The 23,319-nt window shown below is 40.5% G+C and overlaps 2 protein-coding genes across 2 annotated transcripts; both read left to right on the top strand.

Moving 5' to 3' along the window:
* The first annotated feature begins 970 nt into the window (after positions 1-970).
* LOC116893680 (olfactory receptor 5AN1-like) lies at positions 971-1,912 on the top strand. The gene has a single exon (XM_032895397.1). The coding sequence runs from the start codon at positions 971-973 to the stop codon at positions 1,910-1,912; it is 942 nt and encodes a 313-aa protein (XP_032751288.1).
* Positions 1,913-18,265: 16,353 nt separating this feature from the next.
* LOC116893679 (olfactory receptor 5A2-like) lies at positions 18,266-19,225 on the top strand. Its single transcript, XM_032895396.1, has one exon. The coding sequence runs from the start codon at positions 18,266-18,268 to the stop codon at positions 19,223-19,225; it is 960 nt and encodes a 319-aa protein (XP_032751287.1).
* The last annotated feature ends 4,094 nt before the right edge of the window (positions 19,226-23,319 follow it).

Below are 23,319 nucleotides of genomic sequence, written 5' to 3'. Positions count from 1 at the left end.
AAACTTTCCTTCTCTAGCTGTCCAGAGAGATGGTGAACACAGGGAACGTATTTGTCAAAGACAGTGAATGAATTATCAAAAACATTGATACTGAGAATAAAAGTAAGAATCTACACTTCCTCAGTCTTTTCTGTGGATAACGGGCTACAGAGAATAAACCAAAGCTGAAAAGAGAAACTTTAGTTATGTAAAGCAGCGAAGACAAACTCACAATGCAAGGGTCATCACACCTAAACCTCTTATTCTGAAACTTTGATCGCATTCCTGCTATCGTGCTGTCCAACTAACAAAAATACCCTGAAATGAAGATAATCCTTCCTTAGAGCCAAGAATAACTTACCTACTTCCACATTGGAAAGAATTCCCAAGATTTAGTCCATGATTTGATTAGGCACAAATGAATAATTCTATCACAATTATAAATTATATAATACTTCAGACTACTTTCAAAATCTTGTTTAAATACATTAGCAAAGCACTTGAGAGCTTCTTATAAATAGAGTAACTTTTCCTAAATGAAAAAGATAATAAAAATTACTAAAATGATAATCTGGGATGCAAAACTACTTCATATTAATTTTGAAAGAACAACACCTACACAGTCATGAGTCTTAAGCAGCAATTATACTCAAAAGTGTCAGTAAACCACTAAACTCAATTAATTTCATCAATCACACCTGCCATCTATTTCATAAGCTCAGCAATTTCATGGGTTCATTAATAAATGTTTCTAGTCAATCTTTTAATTATCTTTTTAAATACTCATGACATATGAATCAGATAATATTCTGGAAAACGAGCAGGTTTTCATTAACAGCTGGAAAGGAAACACCAGGCCTTTTCTATGGAAAAGCAATGGAGTTTCTCCCTCTTCAGAATCAGAGGTGGAGACACAAAATGTTAGTATTTTACTTGAGCCAATCACGTGTTCTTTTTTTACTCCCAAATATTAACTAGGATCACGGAGGCAATGATTAAAGAAAGAAACATTACTGAGATCGTACAATTCATCCTTCTGGGATTCTCTGATTTCCCCCAAATCAAAGTACTGCTCTTAGTTATGTTCCTTACCCTTTATATTACAACGCTAACCTGGAACCTGTCCCTTGTTGTTTTAATAAGGATGGACTCCTACCTCCACACACCTATGTACTTCTTCCTCAGCAATCTGGCCTTTATAGACCTCTGCTATATCTCTTCTACAGTCCCAAAAATGCTTTCCAACCTCTTCCAGGAAAATCAAACTATCAGCTTTGTGGGCTGCATTGTTCAATACTTTATCTTTTCCACTATGGGACTGAGTGAATCTTGCCTCATGACAGCCATGGCCTATGACAGGTATGCTGCCATTTGTAATCCTCTTCTCTACTCATCCATCATGTCACCCACACTATGTGCTCAAATGGTGATGGGAAGCTACACAGCAGGACTCATAGGTTCTGTATCTCAGGTGTGTACCTTGCTGCAGCTCCAATTCTGTGGACCTAATGTCATCAGACATTTCTTCTGTGACATGCCTCAGCTATTAAATCTATCCTGCACAGACACTATTTTTGCGCAGGTAGTGCTTCTCATATTAACAATGTTGTTTTGTCTTTCAAATGCCTTAGCCATCATGGTATCCTATGTCTATATCGTCTTGTCCATTATGAAGATCACTTCAGCTAAGGGTAGGTCCAAGGCCTTCAACACTTGTGCTTCTCACCTGACAGCTGTTTCCCTATTCTACACCTCCAGTGCTTTTGTCTATTTGAGTTCCAGCTCTGGTGGCTCCTCCAGCTTTGACAGATTTGTGTCTGTCTTCTACACAGTGGTGATTCCTATGTTGAACCCTTTGGTGTATAGTCTGAGGAACAAGGAAATCAAAGATGCTGTAAAGAGGCTACAGAAGAAGCTGGGATGCTGCTACTAAAAGATTCTGAGATTTCTGACAGATTTTTCCCGACAAACTACCTACTTACATTGAAGAAAGATTGAAATTAATAATAGCAATATGTACTGTGACTGATTTAATGCTATTGAAACATAATCCTTGTACATCCTGAAGGTTTATCCTTTCACGTTACATCAGAAATCTTTCATTATGTTTTCAAAGTATTCTGAAACATCCAACTTTTTAAAATTGTCCTGCTGCAATAGAAGACTTTTCAGCCCTGGGTCCTGTCCTTACAGAAAATTGTAAGCATTCCTTGGGTTCTGACTCTTGTCTCAGGAATGGCCTCATTCAGCATAATAAAGACCTGTTGAAGACCAAGGTTGTTCTTTGCTTCTGAACAAGAAACCTCTCATTAGAAGGAATAAAATTAACATTGACTTGGTTGTGCCTCCTGGGAAAAACCTACTGCTAACTGTTAAAGTGTTCTAAGATAATGCTGATCATCTAGGAATTTTTGTCTCCATCAGCTACTGTTACCCAGTAGTGAGAAAGATGTGGACTAAGACTCTAGTAAAGATGAAGGAAATGATTAGTTCATTTACTCTGAGTGTGATTATTTGATTCTTGAAGTCAGAGTCCATATGAGATTTCAAATTTAAATTCCAAATGACCAATAGGAGAATCTGATACTGTGGTACTCTATCTTCCTTTCTTAAATCATGGCAATTTAATTTATACTTGGTTAACATAGACAATGGGATAATACTAGGAAATTTTTCTGATATTTCTGATTATATATATATATATATTATTATTACTTACTTCAATACACATATGAATTTACTGTAGTAAGCTACTGAATACTCAACTTTCTAAAAACTAACAGAAAATGTGGAAAATACTATACAGGTCTCTGAAATTAAAGAACAATATAGGTATAATCAAGAGCCTACTAATTATTCCTCAAAGATCCTGAATCCTGAAGAACAGTGTCTAAGAGGATGCCCTGTTTTCTAGAGTCTTCATACTTCTCAATGTTTTGGCAAGTGAAAACAAGTTCATGATTAGGAGACAATGACATCAGCTTGTTCCAAATTACTTTCCTCTAATTCCTTTGTCACTTAGTATGATACATGATAACGCCCCGAACCACTGTTAACTATAATGGGTTTTGCCTAATGAAAGAGGAGTAGAGGTGATGCAAAGGTTTGTGGGAAGAAATCTTCAGAGATAGGTCATACTTTGCCCTTTGTTCTTTCTCACTTTGCCACTGAGATAGGCAATTGCTCTATCAGTAGATATGGGAGATGGATCAAGTTTGTTGGCCTCAGCTGACCGTGGGGGATTATAGAATAGTAAACAAAATAAAGCTTTGACCTGAGCTCTTGAGCTTTTCATTGTTTGTTCAACAGAACAGAAACTCATGCCTTTAACATCTGACTTAGTATGATCAGAAACTCCAGATACCCAACAACCCAAAAATTTCTAACTCTTTCACCTTCTACAAATAATTTTTTTCCGTTAGCTAATTTTTTTTCTTTTTTTTTTTTTTTTTTTTGGGGGTGGGAACTGAACCCAGGGCCTTGCCCTTGCTTGGCAAGGGCTCTCCCACTGAGCTAAATCCCCAACCCTCATTAGCTAATTTTTTACTATAAACCATGCTAAAGTTTTCTTTGGGGACTTATAGACAACAAGAATTTCATGCAATCTCCAATTACTCCAATTCTGAAATTATCAAAGAATGTAAGATAAATGGATTCCAAACAAATTAAGAAAGCTATATCTAAAATAACACTGATTAAATGGAATATAGTAATGATGCATGAAGGATTCTCACATGAAGTCAAATTCTTAAGTTCAAAAGGTATTTGCTGCTTAAATTTAATTGCAAAAAGATTATAGAAAAGTAATACATTTTGCCATAAATTTAGTTATATAATTTTTTTCTTCTGAAGCTAAAGATAAAATATGTAACTTAAGATTCAATGGTTATAAGCCACATGTATAGACATGCCAAGGTAGGCCTCTGACATTCTCTTCTCTTTCTGTTCCTCCAAATCTAAACTCCAATTTCATACTCAGAGCTGCAACAGAATACCAACTGCAGTTTTCCATTCCCACTGATCACACCTCTTTTGGATCCTAAAGTCCATCCAGTTCTAACTTCCCTCCCCATCCTCTCTTGATACCTTTATGAAGTTCCCAACCCCAGTAGGTAACATAAGGGTTCCTCTGCCCAGGAAAACAAATAGGATGAATGCAAACCAAAACATTTCCTTTTGCCTCTAAGAAGCAACCAACATCCCATACCCCACATCTTGATACCCTGCCCAGGTCTCATCACCAGACCCATTGGAAGAAACCTACTGAAGACTCCCTTTTCCTTTCAATACCATCCCTGACAGTTCACAAAGACTTTCTCCCTCAACTTTCCTTTATCCAACTTATCCCAGAATCCCAACCTACAACACCAGCAGGAATTCCCTGTGAAGACAACAGCTGAGCTACAGCCATCATTCTCTCAAAAGATCCAAGGAAGAAACAGAATCTAAGGAAAAACAACCATCCAACACAAACTTAGCCAAAAAATTAGCACATAGACCTATAATCCTACCAAACCAAGATACGTAGACATCAGTATAAAATCTCAATCAATACAACCAAGCCAATATTTCTCTTCCAAAGCACAGATATACTATCACAGCAGGTCCTGAATATTCCAACATAGCTGAAGCAAAAGAACTTCTTAAACCAACTACATAAAGATGACAGAGGTCCTTGAAGAGGAAATAAATAAAGCCCTTAAAGAAATTAAGAAAAGCAAAGAATTAGAGAAAATGAAAAACCCCTTGAAGAAAGTTAAGAAAACATAAACACTTGAAAAAAAATGTTCAAGACCTGAATATGAAAATAGAAGCACTAAAGAAAATAAAACTAAGAAAATTCTGAAAATAAAAATTTAGGGCTTCTTTCTCTCTCCTTCAGCCAAACAAGATGCCCAAACGAAAGAAGGCCAAGAGGAAGAAGGTGGCCCTGCCCCCCCCCCATGGTCAAGAAACAGGAGGCCAAAAAGGTGGTCAATCCTTTGAGAAGAGGCCTAAGAACTTTGGCATTGGGCAGGACATCCAGCCCAAGAGAGATCTAACATGCTTTGTCAAATGGCCCTGCTACATCAGGCTGCAGCAGCAAAGAGCCATCATCTATAAGCAGCTCAAGGTACCTCCTGCCATCAACCAGTCCACTCAGGCCCTGGACAGGCAAACAGTGACTCAGCTGCTAAGCTTGCCCACAAGTACAAGCCAGAGACAAAGCAGGAAAATTGTGGGGAGCAGGTGTGGTGGCAGTCCCAAGATGGCGCCCGGGACTGCAGCTAAGTCTCATGACTAGCACCTGACTTCCTCACACACCTGAAACTAGCCATGTCCATTGTGAGAACTGTGCACGTGCACCATGACACAGGATCAGGCCGTGTGATGTGGACCTATGAACTGAGATTATGCAGACTGGACGGATGAGGTGGAGTTGAGGGAGGATTTAAGGGAGTGTGTTCAGGGGCTGAGGGAGGAGAAGAAGAAAAGAAAAATCCCTGCTTGCATGCTGTAAGGTTCCTGAATAAACTGCTTTGAGAAGAACGCTGTGTCGTCACTCTTTTCTGCGGGTCGGAAACAGAAGCGACAAGTGATGGCCCGTACGTGGTCATTCGTTCAGAACTTACTGTGGTCAGGGCGGCTAGCAGGTAAGTTCCCAAGTAAGTGGGACGAGAAAAGCTCTCGGATTGAGACCATAAGGTTCCCGGCTTTGGGACAAGTCGCAAAGCTCTCGGATTGAGACTATAAGGTTCCCGGTTTTGGGACAAGTTGCACCAAGCACAATGGGGAACTCAACATCAGCTCAGATAGTTTGCCAAGCCCTCGAGGATTTGTTAAAAGTGAAAGGAAACTGGCTAAAGAAAGAAATAGTAGAGAATTTTTTAAAAACAGTGGACCAGGTTGCTCCGTGGTTTCTGGTGACAGGACATCTTACAATGCCCAGTTGGAAGAAATTAGGGAAAGATTTGAGGTTTGCCAAAGATTTACCAAAAGGAGTGCTGCCAGTGTGGAAATTAGTGAAAAATTGCATAGGGGATGAGGAAAGGTGTGGCGCGGAGCTCCAAAAGGGAAATGAGGCACTAAATCAGGTTAGGGAGGAACGTTCTCAAAAATTAGAGACCGAAGGAAATTCTAGCGAGGGGGAAATGTTGGAAGACGATCTGGAAAGCATCGCTGACAGCTTAGAGAAAGTGAAACTAAAGGTAGAACCATCGGCTCTGGGGCCGCCTCATCCGCCTCCGTATGCTCCGGGTGGGGCAGAGGGACGTAGCTTACATCTGGAAATCTGGAAAGTTTTTGGCATTACTGCAGCCATTGTTACTGCTATAGCAGTTTCTGCCGCCACAGCCATTGCTGCGGCCATATCCCTTACCTCTGTAGTACAGACTGTGGCAGCTGTAAGTAATTTATCCGCAGGTATTGCAGAAGCTTTAGATGTTTAGGATAATATTAATAGTCAGTTGAAAGCGGGAATTTTGCTGCTGTATCAAAGGGTCGATTTGCTCCAGGAACAAGCGGATATTATGATGGAGTTAATGCAATTGGGTTGTGAGTGGAAATATTCAGGACTGTGTGTCACCTCCATACCATTTGTGAATGTCAGTCGTGCTGCTCAGATATCCCATAACATATCTCAGTATCTTACAGGAATTTGGTCTCAACACTTCGATGGACTAGTTCAGGAATTGAGACAATCCATCATCCATATCAACTCCACTCGAGTGGGCAGTCACCGTGGAAGTGGTGGGAAAGGGGAAGTTTAAAGGTGTCGGCCGGAGCTACTGGATCGCAAAGTCTGCTGCAGCACGAAGAGCCCTCCGCAGCTTCAAAGCTAACCAGCCTCTGGTTCCTAACAGCTGAAGCTTCCTTCACAGGCGGCAAGGCAGTGGACCAGAACCATAGCAGCACACCACAAAGGATGATTCAAGCCGACACAGAGCATGTCCTTAGCTGGAGGACTGGCTGATTAGATTGCCACCGTTGCCTCACGACTGAAAGAATGGGCTGGACTTGCTGGACTTGCCCTATGCCGGATTCTTATTAGCGTCCTGGCCTTTTGGTGCATGTGCTGTATACAGTTTCGTCAGTGCAGAACTCAAGCCTTAATGATACAGGCTTTTGCAGCGGTGGAGATGGGACAGTCTCCTCAAGTGTGGCTTGGCATGCTAGAGAAGTAGTCAATGACGGGTAAGGCTCCCTAGGCATGTCACCAAACTAAGACAGGAATCAAACCTAAGCCGTTTGTCTCCCGATGACAGGTAAGGGGCATTGCTGCAGGGGGCAACCTAAGACAGGCATTCTCTCTGCCAAAAACATAAAGAAGGGGGAGATGTGGGGAGCGGGTGTGGCAGCAGTCCCAAGATGGCGCCCGGGACTGCAGCTAAGTCTCATGACTAGCACCTGACTTCCTCACACACCTGAAACTAGCCAGGTCCATTGTGAGAGCTGCGCAGGCGCACCATGACGCAAGATCAGGCCGTGTGATGTGGACCTATGAACTGAGATTATGCAGACTGTACGGATAAGGTGGAGTTGAGGGAGGATATAAGGGAGTGTGTTCAGGGACTGAGGGAGGAGGAGAAGAAAAGAAAGATCCCTGCTTGCATGCTGTAAGGTTCCTGAATAAACTGCTTTGAGAAGAACACTGTGTCGTCGCTCTTTTCTGCGGGTCGGAAACAGAAGCGACAGAAAAGAAGCAAAGGCTGCTGGCTCACACTGAGAAGAAAGCTGCTGGCAAAGGGGATGTCCCAACTAAGAGACCACCTGTCCTCCAAGCAGGGGTCAATACAGTCACCACCTTGGTGGAGAACAAGAAGGATCAGCTGGTGGTGATTGCCCATAATGTAGACCCCACTGAGCTGGTGGTTTTCCTGCCTCCCCTTTGCTGAAAGATGGGGGTGCCCTACTGTATCATCAAGGGAAAGGCCAGGCTGGGAGGCCTGGTCCACAGAAAGACATGCACCACTGTTGCCTTCACACAGGTTAGCTCGGAAGACAAGGGTGCTCTGGCTAAGCTGATGGAAGCTATTAGGACCAATTATAATGACAGATATGATGAGATCTGCCGCCACTGGGGAGGCAATGTCCTGGGTCTTAAGTCTGTGGCTCGCATTGCCAAGCTGGAAAAGGCAAAGGCTAAAGAACTCGCCACTAAACTGGGTTAAATGTACACTTAAGTTTTCTGTGCACAAATATAATTACAAAATTTTAAAAAATTAGGAATTCAAACACGAACTATACAGGGAAACTTCACCAACACAAGAGATGAACAAGAGAATCTGGATCTGTGATGATTGTAGGTCTATAGTCAATGAAGATACAATTGAAGAAATGGATATATCAGCCAAAAAAAATGTTAAATCTAAAAAGTTCCTGAAACAACCCATCCAGAAAATCTGGGACAGTGTGAAAAGACCAAACCTAACAATAATAGGATAAAGGAAAGAGAAGAATCACAAGTTAATGATCCAGATAATATTTTCAACAAAATCATAGAAGAAAATTTTCCTAACCTTAAGAATGGCACTCCTATGAAAGTACAAGAAGCTTCTAGAACACCAAAAATATTAGACCAGAAAAGGAGGTCCCATTATCAAAAAATACTTCACCATTAAATGTACAGAACAAAGAAAGAATACTAAAAGCTCCAAATGAAAAACACTAAGTAAAATATAAACTCAGACTTATTAGAATTACACCTGAGTTTTCTCTCAAGATTCTTAAAGCCAGAAGGGCCTGAACAAATGGCTGTACTCTCTAAGAGAATAGAAATGACATCCCAGGCTGTAACAGCCAGCAAAACTTTCAATTACCATAGAAAGAGGAAATAAGATATTCCATGTTAAAGCCAAATTTAAATAGTATGTATCTACAAATCCAACTCTACAGAAGGTAATAGATAAAAAATTTCCAACCTAAGAAGTCTAACTACACCCATGAAAACACAGGAAAGAAATAATTTCACACTACTGAAACCAAAAGAAGGAACACACACACACATACTCACTCACACATACCAGTACCACAACCAGCAATGTTAGTGGTGCTGAGAAATTCCACAAAAATAAGTAAAAAATAAGAAAAAGGAGGAAGGAGAGAGAGAGAGAGAGAGAGAGAGAGAGAGAGAGAGAGAGAGAGAGATTTCACAGTATTCACAGTAACAACTTAGCAACACACCTGAACAAAAAGAAGTAAGCCCATCCAAGAGGAGTAATGGCAGAAAATAATCAAACTGAGGGCTGAAATAAATAAAATAGAAACAAATAAACAAATATACAATACAAAGAATCAATGAAACAAAGGGCTGGTTCTTTGAAAAAAATCAACAGGATAGACAAACCCTAATCCAAATTAATTAAGAGACCCAGAGAATATTCAAATTAACACAATCAGAAGCAAAAGGGGGAACATAAAAGCTATTGACGGAAGCCAGAGAATCATAAGGATAAACTTTTGAGGTAACCCAATCACAGAAAAACACACATGGTATGCACTCATTGATAAGTGGATATTAGCCCAAATGCCGAATTACCCTAGATGCACAGAACACATGAAAACTCAAGAAGGATGACCAAAATGTCATCCCTTCACTCCTTTAAAAGGGGAACAAGAATACCCTTGGAAGGAAATAGGGAGGCAAAGTTTAGAACAGAGGCAGAATATACACCCATTCAGAGCCTGCCCCTCATGTGGCCCATACATATACAGCCACCAAACTAGATAAGATGGATGAAGCAAAGAAGTGCAGGCCGACAGGAACCAGATGTAGATCTTTCCTGAGAGAAACACCCTGAATACAACAAATACATACGCCAATGCCAGCAGCAAACCACTGAACTGAGAACTGGACCCCCGTTGAAGGAATTAGAGAAAGGACTGAAAGAGCTTGAAGGGGCTTGAGACCCCATATGAACAACAATGCCAAACAACCAGAGCTTCCAGGGACTAAGCCACTACCCAAAGACTATACATGGACTGACCCTGGGCTCCAACCTCATAGGTAGCAATGAATAGCCTAGTAAGAGCACCAGTGGAAGGGGAAGCCCGTGGTCCTGCCAAGACTGAACCCCCAGCGAACATGATTGTTGTGGGGAGGGTGGTAATGAGGGGAGGATGGGGAGGGGAACACCCATAGAGAAGGGGAGAGAGAGGGGTTAGGGGGATGTTGGTCTGGAAACCAGGAAAGGGAATAACAATCGAAATATAAATAAGAAATACCCAATTCAATAAAGATGAAAAAAAAAAACCGTTGTATTCCACACAATTGGAAATTCTAAAGGAAATGGATAATTTTCTTGGTAGGTACCACTTATCAAAGTTAAATCAAAATAAGAAAAATAATTTATATAGGTATGCAACACCTAATGATATAAAAGTAGTCATTACAATCTCCCACCACCCAAAAAATCCATGGGGCAGATGGTTTTAGTGCAGAATTCAATCAAATGTTCAACAAAGAGTTAATGCCAAAATTATTTCTCAAATAGAAACAGAAAGATTACTGCCAAATTCATTTTATGTTGCTAGAGGTACTCCTGCTACTCAAAGCATGTAAAGACTTAACAAAATAAGAAAATTGCAGGCCAGTTTGTCTTGTGAAAGAGATAAAAACATATTCAATAAAATTCTTGCATTTCAAATCTTAGAACACATCAAAAAGATCATCCACCATGATCAAATAGGCTTCATGCCAGAAAAACAGGGATGGTTCAACATATGATAATCAGTAAATCTAATCCTCTGTGTGTTTGTGTATGTGTTTATATGTGTGTTTATGTATTTGTGTATGTGTTTGTGTTTATATGTTTACATGTATGTTTACAGGTTACAATTATTCTCTTTCATCATTGTTCATGTTGAATGTATTTCAGCCACTAATGTACAATCTCTACCTAAAGCAAGAATGAGTTTTATATTATAGTTTGTCTTCTGTGTTAACAGTTCTGAATACTGTCCTGAATGTATATGTTTCTCATGTGCTCCAAGACCACTTTTACAGTACTATAAAAATATATTCATAATTTTTATTATTTAATAAATAATCACATAAAAGTTGCCATTTCAAGTTTTCAAAATCTCTTCTCATGATGTAGATTTTAGATGTCTCTTGCCAGGACTTAACGGTAGGAAAAGGGATAATGTACTAATTGTAATATTTCACCTACGTTAACAATGCATTTTCTTTTCTTTTTATTTTTCTTTTCCTTTCTCCTCCTCCTCTTTCCCCTCTCCTTCTTCTTCTTATTGTTCTTGTTCCTGTTCCTCTTGTCTTTTTCTTGTTCTTCTTCTCCTAGTTCTTGTTCTTCTTCCTCTTCCTTCTTCCTCTTCCTCTTTTCCTCTTCCTTTCCTCCTCCTCCCTCCTCCCTCTCCCATTCCCTCCCCTCCCTCTCCTCCCCCTTCCCCTCTTCCCCCCCTCCCTCTGCCTCTTCCTCTCCCCTTCCTCTTCTTCCTCCCCTCCCTCCTCTTCCTCCTCTTACCCCTCCCCCTCCTCCCCCTTCCTCCTCCTCCTCCTCTTCTTCTTTTTCTTCCATTGCTGTTGTTGCTTTTCATCATCAATAATCATGAAGGCAATGATTGGGGAAGGAAATAACACAATTCATACATCTGAGATTCTTAGATTCCCACATATCACAGAAATAGTCATTTTCTTATCTGCAACTGGAACACATTCCTCATTATTTTAATAAGAATGGATTCACACCTCCACACACTCATGTATTTCTTCTTCATGATCTTCCTTCAAAGTCTTATACTATATCACCTCCCATGACACCCTCCAAATTCTTCCAGGAAAAGCACACTATCAGCTTTGTGGACTACATGGTATAATATTTTATCTTTTTCACTAGAGGACTAAGTGAATATTTCCTCATGACAGCCATGCCTGTGACAAGTATGCTGTCATTTGTAACCCACTGCTCTATCACCAATCATATCACCTACCCTCTGTGCTTGGATGGTGGTGGGATCCTATATGACTGGACTTACTACTTCTGTATCTCTGATTTGTACCTTGCTGCAGCTCCACTTCTCTGGACTAACTTCAATAAACATTTCTTCTGTGACATGCACCAGCTATTAAATCTATCCTGCAATGACAAATTCTTTGTACAGCTCCTGCTTGCCATATTAACCACGTTGTTTGGAATAGCAAATGCCTTATTTATCATGATATAGCTATGTAGTCTTATCTGTAGCATATAGTTTCTGCTGCTCTGCTTTAAGCTACCAGGCCAGCCCAGGTACCTTTGGATGCATGCGCACATTAGCTTAATTTTTTATATGCTTTTAGCTCAATGGCTGGGCTCTTCTAAGCCTTCCTTGACTAGCACAACCTTCTTTTTACTTCCAGATCAACACCTCTAAATCTACTCTCAACTTTAGTCACCTGATTATCTTCTCCTGCTCAGCACCCTAAATCTGCTCTTAACTTAGTTACTTAGTTATGTTTCTAATCTCCCATCTGCTATCCCAGGCCTATTTAGGGAAGTGGCCAATGGCTACCCCACCTGAGATTTCACATGGTTGGTGCTTTATCTCTTTCTAAAATACTACAACTTCTTTCTTCCACTTGCATCTGCTAGCCTACCTTCACAGACCAGGAATTTCCACCTCTTCCTCCCAACTATTAGCCTAGCATCTTTATTGATTTATCAGGAACCAATTGGGGAACAGGACATTCAGAGTTCACATGCAGAACATCAAAACTATCCTCTACACATTTCCATCATGAGGATCACACAGAATAAAGGCAGTTCTAAAGTCTTCCACACCTATGCTTCATACCTGACAGCTGTTTTCCTCTTCTATACCTCGGGTTTGTTTGTCTATTTGAGTTCCAGTTATGGTGGCTCCTCTACCTTTGACAAATTTGCTGTCATACTCTGCCCTGTGGGTGATTCCCATGTTGAATGCTTGATTTATAGTCTTAAGAAGTTGCAGCAGAGGACTTCTCATTACCAAGGTCACAAATATGTATCTTTCTGAGATATTTGCCCATATTCCACTAATATGTGTGCATGAATGACGTACTACACAGTTCACAGGGTTTAAACAAAGGTTCAATTTTATATAGACAATGATATTAATATGAATCAGTGGTTGTTCTATGTCAGGATGTAGCAACTTGAATTATTGAGTCTTGGAGAATTATTGCTTTACTGACTTCATAGATGATGTCAGCTTCCATTATTCTAGTCAGAGGTATTTATGATAATTGATTTTTGAAACTTTTCCACTTTTTAGCTGTGGAGACTGATGAATGTACTATACAGAGGATGTCTGCAGGCTGAAAATACAGTTTTACATTGATGTAAGTAAAATCTCCTGAAATGACCAGTCTGATAGAAATGAAGGCTCATTGCTAGTCATCAAATAAAAACTTGATCGCATCTTTTTTATTACTGCTGTTGGCTAAAAGTGAAAGAAATTATCTAATTATTAAGAGTAAAAGAAAAATGGTCTAATGTTTTCAAGTGGGAGTTATAAATATGCCTGGTGAGGAGTTTTGCATTCAGAATCCATGACAAAGCCAAATCAATAACTGTTGTTTCCTAAACCACTGTCATCCAGATGAGACTCCATAATGTACATAGCCAAAAGAATCTCATTACCAAGTTGTTTTTGATAATTCAAGAGTCTCCTTGAGTTTGATTTGGAAGATTTGTATGATGTCATTGTAATAAGTGTCAATGAAGAGACTGGAAGCCTGGGTAAGTATTGTAATAGAAGGTACTAAAAACAAAAAAATATAGGGAGATGGTACACATTATTTCTTATCTCCTGTATTCATGATTTGTGTTTTAGAGTTAGAAGGTGTATGAGATGTTGCAGTGGATGGAAAAGAATAATTATCACATGCATGCTTTTATCTTTCAAGAGCTCTTAAAAATCATAGAATAGATAATTGCCAGGGTCCAAGCCCACTTTTACACCCTCTGTTTCAGGAATGTTCTCAGGAATTTTTCAGGCCCACTTACTCAGCCTCTGTGTCTGGGAAACCTGGCAAGTTATCTGTTCTTATCAGTACACCCACAATTTACACTTTAGAATTGCAGGAACAGAAAGAACAATGGAATGGTAGTGAGGGTGATGAATTGGTCTTGGGCCCTGTTTGGCCTTCCTGTTTGCTTGTCTTTTTAAGCCACTGCCCTGAAATAAAGTTTGAGAGCTTGATCAGACAATCTACTTGCTCTCCTTCTTTGCTGCTCCTGTCCCCCATTCTTTCACCCCCTCCTCAGGTCTCCACTGAACCTCCTGCAGGTTGGGGCAGACAGTGATGCAGACTGGTTTCTCCTTAGTTAAGTATTTGTGATGGTTTGTATATGTTCAACCCAGGGAGTAGCACTATAAAAGGTGTGGCCCTGTTGGAGTAAATGTCACCTTGTTGAAATAGGTGTGTCATTGTGAGTGTGAGCTTTGAGACCCTCAACCTATCTGTTTGGAAGCCAGTATTCTGCTAGCAGCCTTTAGATGAAGATGTAGAACTCTCATCTCTGCCTATTCCTTGCCTGCCTGGATGCTACCATGCTCCCACCTTAGTGATAAAGGACTGAACCTCTGAACCTGTAAGTCAGCCCCAATTTAACAGACTGGCATTCAGAGACTGGTAAGTTCAGCACAGAGCCTTACCAACCAAAGACAGAGGTGCATTGCTTTTGATAATGCATATTCTATTACAGGTAAGGAAAGCATTCTCAGAACAACCTGAGTCAGCTGCAGTCTTGTTTATGAAATAAAAAAGTAGGAGGTAGGAAAGTTTTTGTGGCTGCTTGGCAGGAATTTGGCATTGGGCCAGGATAGGGAAGTTAGCACAGACAGGAATCTGATTTTAGGCTAGAACAAAGAAGTAGGCTTCAGGCAAGAATATGACTTTGGGCTAGGACAGGGAAGGAGGGTCAGGTATCTTGGTTATCCTAATAAGCCTTAGAAACAATTATCACAGGACTTTGTTTATTGCCTTGCTTGTTCTTGACTAATTCTGTTTCTTGTCTTGCTTTTTCCCTTAAGCTAGAACTGACCTTACTACTTGCATGTAATTAAAATGGTGTAAAAGCAGACTAGGAAAAAATAAACCCGCCTCAGCCTCAGAACTGGCTGGGGGAAAAAAATGTCCTTTATAAGACTTGCCTTAGTCATGGTGTCTGTTCACAGCAGTAAAACCCTAACTAAGACAGCAGTTGATACCAAGGACAGGGGTATTGTGATAGACCTGACCATGCTTTTTTTTTTTTTTTTAGAAGAATGTGGATTTTGGGACTTTGGATTTGGAAAGAAATAGAATGCTTTAAATGAGGTTTAGCAGCCTACTAGTAGGAATATGGAAGACTTTGTTACTGGGAGTAATTTGAATTGTGCAGATCTATCCCAAAAGGTTTCAGCCGAGAAGAATTTCAGTATGTGGTTAGAGACTGTTTTTGTAGTTTTTGGGGGGAAGAACATGCATGCTTTTTTTGCCCCTGTCTGAAGAGTATGCCTGAAGTTATGGTGAAGAGACTCAGACTAATTGCATTGACAAAGAAAAACACAGAAACACTCATCATAGAGTTTGTTTTCTAGTTAATCTCATGAATAGTGTTTTGATTAAGCATAGCAAGCTCAGAAAAGAAAAATATAAAATATATAGTTTGAGAATTAAAGGGACACCAGGAAGTGAAATGGTACTTAATCCTGTGTTCAAAGATATTAAATTGAATTAAGGGAATGACTTTTGGGCAAGATTCTACCCAGTTAAATTTAGATGTGGGTACGGTAGTACACACTTCTTGGCCATGACTCAAGAAACAGTTATTCATGCTATTAGTTTATGCTCCTGGATTGAGCTCTATTTATCAAGCACCATGTGAAGAATTTCTTATTCATATCTTATTTGATGACCTCAGTACCCTTTCAGGTAGAAGTCATTATTATATTAGTTTAAGCTACTAAACATGTTCATATTTGTTTCCTATGGGTAAGAAAACACAGATGGAATTTGATCCAAAATCACTTAGTTGGAAGTTTTTGTTCCTAAGAACCACATTTTTAATTAATTAATTGTTTATTCACTTTATGTTTTATCCATAGTCTTACTCTGTTTGGGTGTGAAGTTTATTTCTAGCTGAGGACATGTTAAAGTGAAAAGCTGTTTTTCAATACAAGAGGGCATCTTCTTAGACCCAAATAAAGGAAGTCTCATAGGAGAATAAGGCAGGAGACATTGGTAATGGGCAGCCAGTCCCATCATCATTACTCTAGAGAATAATTATTACTCAGTAGATGTTAGCTCTAATGGTTGCTCGTGTTACTCATTGGATCCTGGTGTAGCTGGGGTGGCCAGCCTCTGGGAGCTGGGGTGGAGGGGAGAAGGATATCTATGCCCATTAAAGTAATAAACTCCCACAGGTTATTTGAAAACTTTAGTGACAAAGGAACAGGGATTCCAGAAGCACACATTTTTATTTACACAAAGTGAGTATACATTAAAATAATGATGTAATCACAAATGAGGTTCATAGCATTGAGAAATGCAAATGAACTGAAGATTACAGAAGAGGCCAGAGCTAAAATGTCACCAATACTTACTCTGGTGGTACAAGATTTCAAGACACTTCACCTAAAGAATTCAGTAAGTCTAACTCATTCCCTCCTACTTCATTCTCCTGAAAATAGTACATTTCAACTTATTCCAGCTTTGCTCTGTAAAAGAGGCAGAGAGAAACACTGCCAGATCCTGAGGCTGTGTGGACCAGACTTTGTACAAATGAGTCCTCACAATAGTGCCTTGCACATAGCTAAGTATTAAGTAGGTATTTATTCACAGTTATATTATGATTGGGATTATATTTTAGGATCATTGTTCATGTACAAAAAAATTATATATTTTATTATAGTAATATGCCAGGCATAATAACTGAAGGGACACTCTGCTGAACTCTGAGGATGAGCAATGGAAAACATTTATTTTATGCCATGAATAAGCATGAATATAGTCAACAGGTGTCTGTTACTTGAAGGACAAGGATGATTCAACATCTTAGAACACCCAAAGTCAGAAGCAGATGTTATACATGAGTGTGAGTGACAAGAAACACAGGGGAGGATGTGCAGTCAAATAAAAGCGAGAGAAGAGCAACAGCTTGAACTTCACCAATCTATCATGAAAAGATAAAGGCATAGGTTCATTTGCCTTTTAAAACACACTTGCTTTCACTTTGACCTGACACCAGTACTTAATTGTTGAGCGTGTGTTGAGGTTTTGCCCTTTATTGCCTACTATAATGTTGGGGGTGGGGGGCTAATGATCTGGAGTCTGCATGTAGCCCCTGTGAGCCTGCCCCAAGCTAATTCTGACTGGTGAATAAAGATGCCAACAGCTATTAGCTGGGCAGAAGAGACATAGGTGGGGTCTCTTACATTTCACAGGCTTGAGGGAAAGAAGGATCACAAGGAAAAAGAAGGTACAGGAAGGAGGAAGGAGAAGCCAGCATGGATTAAAGGTCAAGAGAGCATGGCCCTGAGAGCTGCCCAATTGGAGTTAAGAGCAGTACTGACGAAACATAGTAAATAGTAAGTAATAACTCAGAGGTATCAATGGAAAAGTAGATTCTAACAGCATGGAGGATAAGCAGCTGCCCAACTCTTGTGCTGTTTAGGTCTTATTGTAAATCTAAAGGCTATGAGTATGTCTTTCATCTGGGAACTCAATAACCAAAGGTAGGGTAAAAACCCCAGGCTGGGATTTAAATATTTACTACAAGTGTGCATAGGCTTACCTCATGTGTTTAGAATGATGATCTGAGCTAACTGGTAACATCCAAGCTGAACTTTGCCAACCACTGACCTAATGAACCCTTTGTTCTTCCTGCTTCTCTTCTCTGGGAAAATCCTAGCATCTGGTGCTTCTGAGGTTTTATCCTCCTTTATCAAGGATGCTTGATTGCAGTCCTTTCATACTGTAAGCTGTGATGCTGAAATTTGTCAAATGCAAATTTTCATCATGATGATGCAGCAAACATCTTTCTGATAGATCATGTCAGTAGCCCCATCTTTTTCATTTCAAAGTCTCATGTGTCCCAGGTGGGCTTTCAAGTAGCTAGTTATATAGTCAAGAATCACACTGAATTCTAATTCACTTTGGCACCTCTGTGCCAACATATCCAGTTTATGTGGTGCTGGGAATCAAACGCAGGCCTTTGGTCATGCCAGGCAAGCAGTTTACCGACTTAGCTACATCTCCAGCCCCAGGTATTTCTTCTTAAAGTTTCAAACATCATTTCTCCAACCAGGGAATTGTCTTGTCTTTTATGCAGGAAGCTTGTGTATGGCCGGAGGAAGAAACAGCACAACTGTGACCAGATTCATCCTCCTGGGATTTTCAGATCAGCCTCAGATGAAGGTCTTCCTTTTCATGTTCTTTCTAGGGATTTATCTCCTGACCTTAGCCTGGAACCTGAGCCTCATCACCCTCATCAGGATGGACAGTCACCTCCACACACCCATGTACTTCTTTCTCAGTAATCTCTCCTTCCTGGACATCTGTTACTCATCCTCCACTGCCCCCAAGATGCTTTCTGACATTGTCACAGATGAGAACACCATTTCTTTTCTTGGCTGTGCCACACAATACTTTGTCTTTTGTGGAATGGGGCTGACTGAATGCTTGCTCCTGGCAGCTATGGCCTATGACCGGTACACCGCCGTCTGCAACCCATTGCTCTACATGGCTATCATGTCCCATTCACTGTGTTTAAAGTTGGTGGCTGGTGCCTATATGGGTGGTTTCCTTAGTTCTTTGATTGAAACATGCTCTATCTACCAGCATGATTTCTGTGGACCCAACATAATCAACCACTTCTTCTGTGACCTCCCTCCAGTCCTGGCTCTGGCCTGCTCTGACATCTTCACTAGCCAGGTGGTAACCTTTATTTTAGGTGTCATTGTGGGGGTGATGTCTGTCCTGGTAGTCCTCATCTCTTACGGATACATTGTTGCTGCTGTCCTTAGGATCAACTCAGCTAAAGGTAGGACCAAGGCCTTTAGTACCAGTGCTTCTCACCTGACTGCTGTGACCCTCTTCTATGGCTCTGGTCTCTTCATGTACATGAGACCCAGTTCAAGCTATTCCCTCAGCCACGACAAGGTGGTATCTGTCTTCTATGCTGTGGTGATCCCCCTGATGAACCCCATCATCTATAGCCTCAGAAATAAGGACATTAAAAATGCTGTGAGGAAAGCTGTGGAAAGGGACTACATGCTTTCTCATGGGCATTCATTTTTCTGACACTGGATGGTGTTTGCACGACAGTCTGAGTGGCCGACTATTGCAGAAATTTATGTAGGTTTGACATCTTGAACTTCAAGATCATTTTAATGGACTGAGCTTATTCTTCCCTCTGTTATGTTTAATTAGAGATGGTTTTGTCATTACTGGTTCCTAAAACAAATAGCATGAGTACATTTAGGTTTCAATGCTCTCTTTAGTGGAAAACCTCATCATGACAAAATAACACTGTGCAATATCAAAATACCCCTTTTCTGTACTTTGGATATGGAGCTGGAACTCAGATGGAAGCTTCCTCCCTGCTGCCTAGCATTACTTTTACCACAAGGTGATATATAGACTGTTAGAAGAGCAGTCATCAACAATATCACCTAACTGTGGACCTTGCCAACTACAATACCAAACTGCCTGATGGTGAAAAAGAACAGGTAATCTTCCCCCTACACCCTACCCCCTGTCCCCTGCATATCAGATCCTGAGCCAGAAGAGTTAGTATACCCTTTCCCCAGTACAGATGCCTCTGGCTTTTGAACAGGGCAGACAAAAGGGAGACCAACCTGGTTCTGGAATATTGCAATACCTTTTTTTGTGACAGCACTCTCCAGGTGCAGATTGCTCTGACCTTTGAAGGAAGCAGGAGTTAGTATCCTTGAGATGATAAAAGCCCACTCTTGAGCTATGGCATAGAAGCAATTAAGTATTCCCAGATAGCCTTGACCACATAAAAACATGCTGGTCCCTGATAGTGGAATAAGTTATTTCTTCCCAGGTCATAAAGGTCTTTGTCCAGCTGCACGATTCTGCCTCCCTGTCTGAACAAATGCTATTGGGTTTGAAGGATGGCACTCCCTTTCCCCTACCCAATCATGTAATGCCTGTGGTCAAGAGCCCCAGCTTATGCATCTCCCTATATATATCTCAAACCCCTAGAACTGAGGTCGCTCTTCTAACCTGTGCAGTGGGAGAAACAGCTATCCATGTCAGGGCTTCCATAATAAAAACTCCCTTTGTTTATTACATCTGTATTACAATTTTTGGTGGTCTCCTGGGGTTCCCTCAAACTGGGCATAACGATAATATATGCTCATTGGACTAGTAATGATATGAATGTTCACAAGGTAACCAGTCACTTTGTGATTGGATTTGAAGTCTTTTCTATTGGAGGGAATCTATGCACCAGGTACTATAAACATGATCTAAAGCCTATGACTAAGGAGACCACAACCACTTTCTGGGAGTCTACCGATAACTTACTGTTGGTAAGTGGATATGTTGCTGGGCATGGCTGGTTTCATTCCAACATTGGACACAAAAACTGGCAGTTCTTGGTGAGTTCAAGATCATCCTGGTCTTTAAAATGGGTTCCAGGAGAGCCAGGGCAACACAATGAGAACCATTTTTAAGAAAAACAAACAAATAAATTGATATGTATCAAAACTTATCTGCTAAGTAATTATGTTTACATCTTTAAGTTGTACAACTCTCAGCCTGGGTCAGAGAAGACGCTTGTCAGTGGGACATGGTCAAATAGAGATTCATGACTGGTCAAAGTTCTGAGAATAAGTGACTTTTAAGTACTCAACTTTAAAGGGAATATCTATATAACCTTCTCTATACCCCAAGGGTAAGGTAATAGCATGGACAAGGAGGAGAGAGAATATAAGATAAGAGCATGAGTGTGGGGGTTGATATTATGATATTTTATATTCTAGGAATGGCATGGTTATTGAACCCCTGAATTCACAGAAACTTTGTTTACCAGCACAAGACCTGCAGAAGACAATAAAATGAGCCTCTAGCTAGGGGGCTCATTGAAAATTAAGGTTCCTGAGAGAGTGATGGTCATAGTGCTTCATTTCTTCATTTTTTTATTTTCTTCTGGTAAGCTGCAGTCATCCACATTCAAGAGCCCACAGTTAAACTCAGTGGGTTTAAAAAAATGTATTCATATGAAATAGTAGCAAAGGATGTTGGGAAGAATGATAGTTCCAGAAGAAATGCAAGGGACAAGAGAGAAAAATGAGATTTGAACTTGATCAAGGCACATTATATACACACAAGAAATTTTAAAGAATAAGTTTTAAGTTATATTTTAAAAGAAATGTAGTATTTTATTGAAAGCATGAATGTTTATGATCCTTCATAATTCATAATTTGCCAAAGAACAATGATAAGTTCTTGTGATGGGTAGGGTTTGATTTTTTAAAGTTGTATTATTTTATTACTTTTTAAAGAATTTTTAAATTCTTTTCACTTCTCTCTGTGTGTGTGTGTGTGTGTGTGTGTGTGTGTGTGTGTGTGTTGATTAGTATTAAATATCCATTTGTTACAACCCAGAAACATGTAGTAATAGCCTGAAGGAAGAATCGTCTAGATCCGGATAGCCTCTGGGCATGTCTTGCTTCCCTTAAGTGAGGTAAAATGGAAGACCTACCAGGAATGTGGATAACAACATTGCATCAGCTGTTCTTTGCTTGTGGTGAGGAAATCATGAAGCCAACAAGCAGAGAAGCATGCATTTAATCTCTCTGTGCTCCCCAGTGTGGATGTGATGTGACTACCTGCTTGCATGCCTGTGTCGAATTTCAACTGTGAACCAAATAAACCCTTCCCTCCTTGTTGTTTTTTGCTGGGATCTTTTATCCCAAGAACAGAACTGAAATTCAAACACACATTGGCACTGAGGAAATGGAATGTTCTTGTGATAACCCTGACCCTATGTTTTGGGACAGGGGAACTAGAGACCTTGCAACTTTGGATTAGAAAAGCCATCGAACACTATTAGAAACGTTTATTAAGCTCTTTAAATGAAAGCTTGGAAGATACTAACATTGAAACAAATATGGACAGGACAGACTCTTTTCATGAGGTTTCAGGATGACACAGGCTTTACTAGAAACTGGGCCAGAAGACAATTTTGAGATATTTTAGTTAAGAATATGTGAGTGCTGATTAGACTAGGGCTGAAGAGTCTGTTGTGGTTAATAAGAAATCTGCACCGTTGAAGTGAACCTTGTGCTTCATGAGAGCAACAGGAAAGTATTTCATCAGGATGAGTATGGAGAAACTCACTCAACTGTGGTCCAAAGGGGCTAGGCTACACATGGCCTTTACTGCAAAACTTGGCAGTAAAGGAAAAAAATATCTACATGGTACTTGAACTAAAGGATGAAAGAACTTGTGGAGAGAAATTGAGGCCTGGCACTGTGCTGAAGGTCTGAAGGCCCTGTGGAGAGAGAGTAGAAAACATTGGTGAAAGTCGAGACTCAATTCCTGTGGACACCCAGGACACTGAGATGCCGCAACCATTGAATATCTCCTAAGGACAGCGGTGGGTATACAATAGAGCTAGAATAAAGTGGAACGTCTGTGTGCTGGGGAGGACAGAACTGCCGAGGTGACTCTGCCAACACCCTCTTTATCTCTGAAGATCACAAAGCACAGATAGCCAGGCACTGATCAACTGGGCTTGATATTTACACTACTGGATTTTGTTTGGCCTAAGTGTTATTGTTCACTTACTGTGAAATAAGAATGTTTAAGTGATATCCTTTTAAATATGAACTCATTGAGACTTTGGGTTTTTTAATATTTTGGACTCTTGAAGTGAAAGAGCGAACCCCTAAACGGGGGACGTGTCTCTCGCTCCGATCGCGGGGTGGGGTGCCCCCAGGAATCACGAGTAGCCGTCTTGATGTAACAGCAAGAGGTAGCTTTTATTAACGAGATCCCGGGTCGACTCAGGATCCCGGTCGACTCAGTATCTCACACAGGAGACAGAGAATCGACCCCAGCTTCCAAACTCGGGGTTTATATATAGGGAGGTTAGGGGTTTGGCGCTTTACACACAATTGGCTAATTTCTGGCGCAGCTATAGGTGATTGGCTCATTTAAACATGGCAGTGAGATTACAGCACAGCAGGAAAGTACGTATTGACTGGAGCGTACAGGATTTTAGGAGCTAGGGGCGTATCAGGGTTTGAAGGACATCTGGTTAAGGTGTGACTCTGAGTAAGCTGGGGGAGGTGCCCTTCTGCCAGATGGTTTGGGTCAGTCCTGATAACTCGGGCTGGTTCCTGCATTCCTTTTCTTTA

Source organism: Rattus rattus, chromosome 2 (genome assembly GCF_011064425.1).
Source record: "Rattus rattus isolate New Zealand chromosome 2, Rrattus_CSIRO_v1, whole genome shotgun sequence".
NCBI lineage: Eukaryota > Metazoa > Chordata > Mammalia > Rodentia > Muridae > Rattus > Rattus rattus.
This window is presented reverse-complemented; position numbering and strand designations above follow the sequence as displayed.